The sequence below is a fragment of the Phaethon lepturus genome, unplaced genomic scaffold (assembly GCF_000687285.1).
Source record: "Phaethon lepturus isolate BGI_N335 unplaced genomic scaffold, ASM68728v1 scaffold33552, whole genome shotgun sequence".
NCBI lineage: Eukaryota > Metazoa > Chordata > Aves > Phaethontiformes > Phaethontidae > Phaethon > Phaethon lepturus.
Window position 1 is genome coordinate 15,891 of NW_010521796.1, and position 10,650 is coordinate 26,540.

Genomic DNA, 10,650 nt, shown 5'->3' on the forward strand with positions numbered 1-10,650 from the left:
TTGTTTCCACAGCCCTTTGTGCTTTGTGGAGGGAGATCACAAAAGGAGGTTGTTGGTAGCATAAAGGGGAAAGTTTGTGAAGGTCCCCCTTGGAACCTGCAAAACTGTGTTATGCATTTGACTTTTTTGGAGACAGACAGGAAAATCTGATGAGCTGAAAGAAATACAGCATCTTGAATTTTATAAAAATTTGTACCAACCTTCAAATGTAAACACTATGACACTCCCCCGTCTTAAGTTAATAGTCCTGAATATTTTTCTTTGCCTGGAGGTATGAGATGATGAAAATGCTTTAGAAAATCTTGCTCATTGATACAAAGTTGATGCTTACAAGAGGACAGATCGGGTAGGGCGGAACTGAAATGATTATGTGGTCGGGAATATAAATTATATTTAGGGAATAAATATATTATTTATTCCCTAAAACATCTTTTAAGGAACTCTTTACCTGGATACATTCCTGAAAATAGCCCAGGCATTTCATAATTACAGCTATTTCGAGTCAATGCTACAGCGTAATCTCTTCTGTCTTTAGCATTTGAATGACTCTGTGAATATTTGGAAGGACATCTGAATTATTTTGGCTGCAACAGAACTCACTGGATGATACACACTTGTAACTGATCATAGCAACTGCGTACGCTGCACAAGCAGTCAGGACATGTATGTCCAGGATTTAACCCAAGTGTTCATAGGAAGGCAGATCTGTGCAAAAAGGGTTATATTCATTCATGTATCTTGGATTATCACTTCTGTTTGTGATTCTTTCTGAAAGCTTGGAGAAGACTTTTAGGGGGTGGATGTTTTGGTTTTTTTTGATGGCAAGCCTTTTATTTCGTCATTGTTCTTTAAACCAGTGACAGCCGGCTGTATCGATAGTGACGTGACTGAAATGAAATTGTTTGTCTCTGTAAAGGTGTTCTTGCTTAAGCCAACAGCATGGCCTTTGCGTGTTCCTGGGTTTTGCATTAACTTGATGCTTTCAACTGCAGCATTCAAATTTGTAATTACTCTGGGTTGAAAGCCTTTTACTGTATTTGCAGATTTCCTCCTTAGACTGAAATAAACCTTCTATTCTGAGCCCAACACCATTAATCTGTTACTGGGCAGCTACTTGAAACATTCATATTTCCAGTCTGATCAAGCTTCATGTCACTCTGTAGTTTGTCAGGCTGCCAGATGTTGCCTGTTCTCTCAAATCTGCCACGTGACTTTGTTTTTCAAATACCTTTATTTCCCTGTTTCCTTCAGGTACAACTGACAGGTGCTTGCAAAGATGTCTAAAACTAACAAATCAAAATCTGGATCCCGTTCTTCCCGTTCGAGGTCTGGATCAAGATCACGTTCACGCTCCTTCTCCAAATCTCGCTCCCGTTCTCGTTCTGTCTCACGATCAAGAAAACGCAGACTTAGGTAAGTGTGTGCAGCTCTGAAGCCAAAGGGTGTGACTGTATTTTTCCTCTATCCTGTTCAGATGGTTTGTCACTTAGTCCTTTTCCAGGGAAAGACTTTGATTAGGTTCTAGGACAGATAGTGTCCTGTGTCTTAGGTTGTTTCCTGCTGCACTGAGCTGTTTTGAAGTGGTTTCAATGAGCTAGAATAAATTGTGCCTGTTTCTCAGCATTGTTGAGATACTTCTTTTGAGCCCTTAATCTGGTCTCTGTAATATGGTTTTGGTGAACAATAATTTTACTTTGCACAGGTGTTTTTCCTTAATATGAATACTAACAGCTAATCTAATGTACAGTTAAGTCAGAAGGTGTTTTTGTTAGTATAGCTCATTTTGTCAGGGATGCAGTGCACAGTCGAATTGTTACAGCATTTTTAGACTAGGCTCTTAGAGAAGATTTCTGTACTTTGTTTTTCCTCAAAGGTGTTAATAGAAGCCCATGTCAAAATGCATGTGTGTTTTTTTTCCATGTTCTTCTGTAGTTCTTAATTGCTGCTGTATGTGATGGGATAGCCTATTGTTCTCTTCCTAGTGCTAAGTACGCACAATCTCTGAGATCCAGTTTCCTATATTAAAAGTATTCATGGCTAATGATGATGTTTGAAATTGCCAAAGCAGGACAAAGTGCAAAAGTCATAGCTTTTTATCTTGACCTGAAATTAATTTGAGATTTGAAATGCTTTTGATCAGACATTTGCTTTACTGCTGTGAGAGTTTAGGTGTGTGTTCTGTAGTCGGAGTGGGGAAGAGGAGTTGGAAAAGTCCATGGCAAAACATGCTCCTTTGTTTTGTTAAATATCTTTGGCTCTTTTTTAGCTTTTAATTTAATTGATCCCAGACTTTGAGGGGCCTTTGCAGATGTTGTACGATTTCCTCCTCTTTCTAAAAATGAATTCAAATGAGTTTTGATGTCGGTGTAAGATACTGCTATCATAGAATCATTTAGTTTGGAAAAGACCTTTAAGATCATCAAATCCAACCGTTAACCTAACGCTACCAAGTCCCCTGCTATGAAAGGCAGGGGCAATTTTTGTGGTTGTTTCCCTGCCCCTCCCCTCAACATACAAGAGTCAGTTAACAGAAATGATAGTTCTGGGTGGATAAAGTAGATAGTTACTTCACTGCAGTTAATTTTAAGAAATCATTAGTGTGCATAATAGTTATTCTTACCTCACTGAATTGCTTCCGGTCAGGCCAGTTAAAGGCTAATCTCTTCCCTGGAGATTGGGAGATCTGCTTGTTCCTTTTCTTTTAGCTAAGCATTTTGTATCTGGCAAACACTTTCCCGTTGGACTGGGTATAATGGTGTTCAGCTGCTTTTTCACTAATCTTAAATTAATAACACATATTCTGAAAATCATTAGGCTGTAAACACATGCAACTGTTAACAATTAAAGAGATTTTTTTAAATGCAGAGGCTCTAATAAATGTACAGTTGGAGAGAGGAGGATGACAAAACTAAGTTAGAGGCGGAGACTTGAGTCAAACGGAGTTCTTTGCAGAAGGAAGCTGGAACGCTGGAAGATACGTGGTCATTTGGGAATATCTGCCTAGCTATGAAGGAACTTTGACAGTTGAAAACAAAGACACCCTGTGTAAACATGGTCGCTTCCTCTGTGCTGCTGCTGAATCTACTTGTGCTTTGTAAATAACTCCTTTTTTTAAAAAAGAATCAAAATGGAGGGGGTTAGTACAGACAAGTCATCTTGTATGGCGTTAGGATATTCTCTGAGGTAGGTCATGTGGTATCTTGGCATAAAAATCCACTATTGTGTACTTCAGCATACACCACAAAGATGGTTTTACTCCTACTCTTCATTTGATAGATTTTCTGTTTGTTCTAAGTTGTATTGCCATGTTGGAACGTGCCTAATATTTCTTGCTTTCTTTATGACTTTATTTTTCGTTTTTACCTATTGTAAAATGGTGAGTGCTTTAGAAGTGGAACAGTGTGTATTAGCTGGCTAGGTACAGGGGCTGACAGTGTTGGGAGAATTATTACTTGTGGGGTTTCTTTTGTATAATGCTTACTGGATATTTCTAAAGATTTCTTGTAAATAGTCTCTGCAACTTTTGTAGTGAACTTTTCCTGCTGCAAGCCCCTGTCAAATGATAGAAGAGATTTTGGAAGTGGTGTGCAACAGGTCCCTTGCTGGTAATTGATCGCAAATGCAGCAGTTGTCTGAAAATGGGAGCGTATGTGTTCTTAGTGCTTTCGACTAGGGCTTCTTGTAACTGGCTCCTGCTGTCTGCCTCTATGCTTTTCCTTCTCATCATTCTTTGAATGAGGAAGTGTCTCAAAGTTGTATAGGTTTTTTGATTGTTTGAAGTAAAGGGTGAAGCATATGTTAAAAGTATCATTAAACTGTTTGCTAGCAATGACTATAGTATGACTAAACTGTTTTCTGCTAAACTAATGTATTTGATAGTCGGAAAAAACAGAACTAAAGTTTGTCTCTGCATGGTTATATGCTAATCTTGTAGGAATTCTAACAGTAGTGTTGTATTCCTTTATGTTATGGGGGGCTGGGCTGTGAGTGGAGAGGGGGCAGCAGCAAGTTGTGTATTGCCAGTATGTAAAAGAAGTACATGTCTGTTGGAGTATGACCGGTGAGTGTTTTAGAGCTGACTGGTACTCTCTTAATGTAAGAAGGGACTGTGGGAGTGGTTTCAATGAATATTATTTACTAATATTCCATTTAGAAAAATCTCTATTTAAACTTTCTAGTTTGGATGCTTTCTTTGTTTTACTAATGCAAAGTTGCTGAAATCTCAGACTTTCAGCAGAAGTTTGTGTTTTTCCAGCAGCTGTGAAATACTTACTGTAAAGCTGGCATTTAATCCTGAGCTACAGTGGGTCTTTTAAACAGTTGCACATCTGCAGCTCCAAAAATTCAGTGGAAGAGGCTATTGGAACAATTAACCTTTAATGGTTTGACACTTAAATCTGTATTTTTGCAGGCTTTGTACTTGTCTTGTATTCAGTTCTGTTCTTTATGATTGTTCTTGCATGGTGTGGCCGTTGAACAGTGCCATCTCGTGGCATCAGGCTGGAGAGTGAGCACATGCCTCTGCTCTCCTGCTTGTGTGAAGCTCCAGCTTCTGAATTGTGGCAAGGGGTGCACTTTTTGAAATGTAAAACTACAGAGCAGTGTGCCGTTTGCTCCAGTACTGCCCCTCTCATGTTGAGGCGGAGCAGTTTATTTAACTCACCTGGCAAAGAAGTGGGGTGTCATCTTGATTATCAGAATTTCAAAACCACATGAGGTAACTGAGGGACACAACGGGAAGATTTTGGATCTGTCCCAATAATGGTAGCATGACATGCATAAAGAAATACTTCTTTGTGGAGTTGATCTAAGATGAGATATAACCTTGACTTTGAGTTGTAAAGGGCTGGAAGCTTGAGATATGTCACTTTTTCTGAAGCTGGATAGCATCCATGTTCATCCTAGAGAAATGAAGAGTAACGTGTACTCATGGTCTCTGCAATGATCCTGAAGTCAAATATTTGTTTGACAGTATCACAGATACAAGTTATTTCCACTGCAGTTTATGGAGGTCAAAGTGTAATATCTCAGTTGGATGAGGGTAAGCCAAAGACATTATTTTTGAAAGCTTAGAAATGAATTTTTCAAATTCTTTTTTATAAGGCTTTGAATAAAAAGTTGTGACAGAAGAATAAACTTTAAAACATTTGTGTAATTTTTTTCTTTCATCAGTTCTAGGTCCCGTTCAAGATCATATTCTCCATCTCATAACAGAGAAAGGAACCATCCGAGAGTCTATCAGAACCGGGATTTCAGAGGTCACAATAGAGGATACAGGAGACCGTATTATTTTCGTGGCCGAAATCGAGGGTTTTATCCATGGGGCCAGTATAACCGAGGAGGATATGGGAATTATAGGTCAAACTGGCAAAATTATCGCCAAGCGTATAGCCCTCGTAGAGGGAGGTCACGCTCTCGTTCACCCAAGAGAAGGTCTCCTTCACCAAGGTCTAGAAGTCATTCGAGAAATTCTGATAAGTCATCTTCTGATCGGTCAAGGAGGTCTTCCTCTTCCCGGTCTTCCTCAAATCATAGCCGAGTTGAGTCTTCCAAGCGTAAATCTGGAAAGGAGAAAAAGTCATCTTCCAAGGATGCCCGGCCACCTCAGGCTGCAGGAGATAATCAAAGTGATGAGTCTAAGGAACAGCCATTTTCAGGAGCAGTGACTCAAGACGTCAAGGCATCTGAGGGATCAAAACCATGGCAAGATATGACCACCTATGGTACAAGTTCAACGTCAAGAGCTTCTGTGTCTGAACTTAGCCCAAGGGAACGCAGTCCTGCATTAAAAAGCCCTCTCCAGTCAGTTGTGGTGAGGCGTCGTTCTCCTCGGCCAAGTCCCTTGCAAAAGGCGAGCCCTCCACTGTCCAACCCATCACAGATGAGCTCTGCTTTACAAAGCAGCAGCACCTCCTTTCAGGCAGGCTCTCATCAGAGTCCATTTGACCATGGCTCGGCAGGTTTGAGCCCGACAAGGAAGAGCCCTGTTTGCAAAAGTCCAACACCAATCAGTTCGATTTACAGTACATCTCAGAAGGAGGAAACCACAGCTCCTGGAGGAGGAGCCTTCTCAAAAAGGCAAGTGATATGTTTTGTTGTGCTGTGGTGTTTTGACAGGCCAGCTTGCATGTGTAGGTGCGCTCCATGAGCGCTGCAAGGCTTCTCAGCGTGTGCGCGGGCTCCAGCTGGAAAGAGGCCGCAGTATGTGCAGGGTGCTGTGCTAGCCAGCTGTTTGGGCCTGGTACTGTCTAAAGTATAGAAAAAAAATACAGATCTGGCCCTGTACTGTAGGAAGTTGGAGTTGGTTTTCTGACTTGGATGGTTCTAAAGATTGTATAGGTTCCCTGCAAAAATGCTAATAGCTCATGAACACTTGAAGTGAAGATGTGCCTGATGAGATTTTCTAGCAACCTAACTGCATACTGGAAGTTATTTTCAAGTTATTTACTTTTCAGTTAAAGACATTTTTTTAGTATTGCATTCTTGAATCGCATTAGATATTATAAATTAGCAAAATCTAATTAAATCTTACTGCATGCCCTCCTGCAAGTAGCCTAAGGCAGGTTTAGTTGCAGTGCTTGTGCCTGTGTATGTGGGTGGTATGAGAAACTAAAGCACCAAGATCATCACTAAAATTAAGACCTCCTTTCATACAGAAGACATCAACTTACTGTGTGTGCTTGGTTAGTCTACTGCAGATTTGTGCCTGAAGGTGACACTCTGTTTTAAAAGACAAGGTAGCATTCACGAGCACTTTTAAATCTCTTCTTTATTATTTTTAAAGTTATTTTGGACTGATTCTATATCAAGGATATCTGAAATTTAAAAATAAAAAAAAAAGCTGTAAGTCTTGGGCTTTTCAAAGCACTGAACTAATGTCCTTGGGCTTTATTGCTGTTTCCTCAAAAGTAGGGTTTTCCTTAATGAATGCTTTAAAACATAGTTCTGATGCTTTAAACTAGCTTATGATAAATTGTTCTTAGTAGAAGTGTTTTGTCTTCTCCCAGCAAAATACATTCTCTCCTCTGTTAACCTTTTTGCTTTTATTTGTATTTACAGTCTGTCATGAAATACTTAGCTTACCTATGAAACTTGCATCCAAAATTTGAAGTAGCTTTTGAGGCTTTTATTTCCAGTGTGTTGTTTAAAGCAAAACAGCCCAGTTTGAAAGTTTTGATGTGTTGTTCTCCTGAACCAGGTTTGTAAGTAAATAAACCAATTGGGTAAGATGTTCCTGTTTTCCTTAAAATGAATCTGTGGGTAAGTTGTTTTTTCATTTGTTCTTAAGCCTCACTTCATCAGTTCTGCATATCCATTTTCTTCTACATTTGCTGAATTTATTGAGAACGAAAAGCCTAAATCCAGGCCAAGTAATCTGCTTTACATTTTAACTATTTTAGGGCCTAGAGGCAGCTTTCTGTATATGCATAGCTTGGTGTTCTCTAAAATTTCACTTCTTTCAACTGAAGTATTAACCTCTTTGAGTTTTAATAAGAGAACTGTTTTAATGTCTGTTTTATGAACAGGTATTTAGAAGAGCAGAAGACTGAGAATGGGAAAGACAAAGAACAGAAAGTAACAAATGTTGAAAAAGACAAAAATAAAGAAAAAGGGAATTTCTCTGAGTTGGGATCAGCAGATGGAAAGGCAAAATCTGACTCCTATGCATCCAAAGCCGACTCCGAGAAGGGATACCGTGGCAGCCAGTCACCCAAGCGCTACAAGTTCCGGGATGACTTCGACAAGCTAAAGGTCCCGGAGTTCCACAAGGAAACTCATTATGGCAAAGAGGAGACAGATGAGCAGGAAAAGAAAGACAAGGCAAAGGGCCGAAAAGATTCTGAATTTGATGATGAGCCCAAATTTATGTCTAAAGTCGTAGCAACTTCAAGCAAAAGTCAAGAAGAGGATAGACCAGGAAAATGGGAAGGCGTGGTGTTCTTGCCACCTGGAAAAGAGAAGCAAAGGAAACCTGATGAAATGGAGGAGGAAAGCTATTCTGAAAGATCAAAAAAAGAAGAGAGACCAGCATCCAAGAGAGCTGAACCAGGTCACAGGGGGTTTGTTCCTGAAAAGAATTTTAGAGTGACCACTTGCAAATCAAGCCAGGAAAAAAGTTCTTCCCCCCCTCCAAGGAAGGCTTCTGAGGTAAAGGAGAAACCAGGCACCAAAGGAGAGGGGCTAGCTCCTGGCAAATCCTCATTTTCCATTACTCGTGAGGCCCAGGTCAATATTCGAATGGATTCCTTTGATGAAGATCTTGCACGGTAAGTATTTGCTATTTTTTGAGAAGTCTAAATAGTGATTTTTGTCTGTTTCTTTTCCTGAGACCCTCATATGCTTGCCGAGTGTGAGGAAGGCTGAATAATATTGCATCACAATTTGCATTTTTTTGGAGATAAAGATTAATTTTTTCTGTCATTACACTACTTGTGTGACTTTTTTTTTGTGGTGGGAGGTTAGAGGGGTTACCAGTTTGCGGAGGGTGAAAGTATAGCATGAAGGCTAAACAATTTCCAGAAAATACATTTGTACAGCAGTAGCCAGTAAGTGTAATGTGCTCTGTGGGATCTTAGAAGTTAATCTAGAATTTAGGAATAGTAGAAAAAAGATCACAGACAGCTAGTGGTGTAAGAATGGGCTTGTGTTTCACAGGGTGTCAGGGTTTAACACCCTCACAGCCGTCCAAATACAGAGTAACAAGTGACCTGAATTATTACAGTAACCTAGATCAGATGTTTAAACAAGTGTCCTGCTCATGCTATTGGATGTTCTTAGGTGCCTTCATAATACTAATAAAAAAAAATCCAGTCAGCTTCCAATGTCTGAAACATTAATGCTGCTCCCCTTTACCCTGCTCTTCTGTTTCATGTGGTCTGTTCTTTTTCTAGTCCAAGTGGCATATTGGCTCAGGAACGCAAGCTGTGTCGTGACCTTGTGCACAGCAACAAAAAAGAGCAAGAATTTCGTTCAATTTTCCATCATATTCAGTCTGCTCAGTCTCAGCGAAGTCCTTCTGAACTGTTTGCTCAACATATAGTGACTATAGTCCATCACGTAAGAGGTAGGTCAGTAGTCCATGTATACTCAGATGAAGGTTCACTCCTCCCTTGTCCAAATAAAGCTTTCCGCGCTCTTGTTAATGCTGAAAGAGTTGTTTTCCAGCAGGTCATGTCATAGGTGAGAATACAAGCCTGGTCACGAGTCTTCTTTATTTGCATAAATAACTTTTCTTCTGGAAAGGCAGAAGAGATGTTCTTGTTTTTTACCTGAGCAATATTCAGAGAGACTGTGACTTAGAATTTGTGTCTTCTAGTGAACTTGTGACTGACTTGAATAAATTGTTAATTTCAAGATTAAAACTGAAATTTGTCGGCAGCATTAGTTAGAGCTCATCACCAGTGTGCTTCACGTGCCCTGCATCTGAATTTGACGAAGCTGTAGGGCTGATGCGCTTTGTCTTTTTACAAAGATGATATTAATATTTTGGCATTGTTTAATCAAATCCCCAACAGAGCATCATTTTGGGTCTTCAGGAATGACACTGAATGAACGCTTTACCAAATATCTAAAGAAAGGAATGGAACAAGATGCAGCTAAAAACAAAAAGAGCCCTGAAATCCACAGGTTGGTGCCATTAGACACTGTCTTAACATTTCAGGGGTATTTCAGATTTCCTTCTCTTAAACTCTGGAGTAATTCCAGAATAATTCAAGTATATAACTAGCTTCATCAAAAAAATTGAAAAATACAGGAAGTTTTATGTACCTGTGGAAATATTGGTCTGCTTTAAATGACATTTGATCTAAAAACTTCAGATTCTTCTTACTTGTAAGACTGTATTTGATCTGTGTACTTTCTTTACTTTTAGGAGGATAGATATATCTCCCAGTACTTTCAGAAAACATGGGTTCTCTCAAGAGGAAACGAAAAGTTCCAGAGATCCTGGCTTCAAGGTGAACTGTTACTCTGATTAGTTTAATTCAACAAAATGAGTGCATTGGGCATGAACTTAACAGTGATGTTTTTGTTTAAATTACTCTCTACTTAAGTTTGTGTTTTTCTTTTAAGGATGGGCATAATTCTAAAAATGAACTACAAAGGGTTAATTTTTATTAAAAATGTATCAACAACCTTTGTGAAGTGGTTAGACTATGGTAAATGACCCCAAAGTCAATTGAGGTGAGCTTGAGAAAAAAGAGAGGATTTTTGGAACAAGTGCCCATGATGAGAGAAGAGACTTTTTGTGATATTTTTCTGCTTGTAAGTATTATTAAATCAATTGTATACATGCAATATTTCCAACCATGTTTTCAAAGAGACATGCATGTCAAAAAGAGGAAAGTAAAACTAAATACTTATCTAAACCAATTACACTATTAAGCAGATGATAAATTTTGTTCTAACAACTTACTGTACCATTTCTGTTGATTGTTGTTACTTTAACATTCAGCACTCGTTTTAGTAGATCCAGACCATTTGGAATTTAGTGTATTAGCTTTTCTGAATAGATGAATGTTAAGCCATTGCACTCACTGTAAACAATCATAAAAATGGCTTAATGTAAAATGCTTGGGATTTTAACCTTTATTTATTCACCTTCATACATATTTACATTGAACGTTGAAGAGATTTTAAAGAGTCCTGCTG

The 10,650-nt window shown here is 39.0% G+C and overlaps 1 protein-coding gene across 1 annotated transcript in view; it reads left to right on the forward strand.

The window, feature by feature from the left end:
- The window catches only part of THRAP3 (thyroid hormone receptor associated protein 3), a 21,043-nt gene that overhangs the window by 5,570 nt on the left and 4,823 nt on the right, over positions 1-10,650 (forward strand). The window contains exons 2-7 of the mRNA XM_010281630.1: positions 1,252-1,413; positions 5,173-6,078; positions 7,527-8,267; positions 8,892-9,064; positions 9,516-9,627; positions 9,872-9,956. Coding sequence (XP_010279932.1) covers positions 1,277-1,413; positions 5,173-6,078; positions 7,527-8,267; positions 8,892-9,064; positions 9,516-9,627; positions 9,872-9,956 — 2,154 coding nt within the window. The 5' untranslated portion in view covers positions 1,252-1,276. The remainder of the gene's footprint in view (positions 1-1,251; positions 1,414-5,172; positions 6,079-7,526; positions 8,268-8,891; positions 9,065-9,515; positions 9,628-9,871; positions 9,957-10,650) is intronic.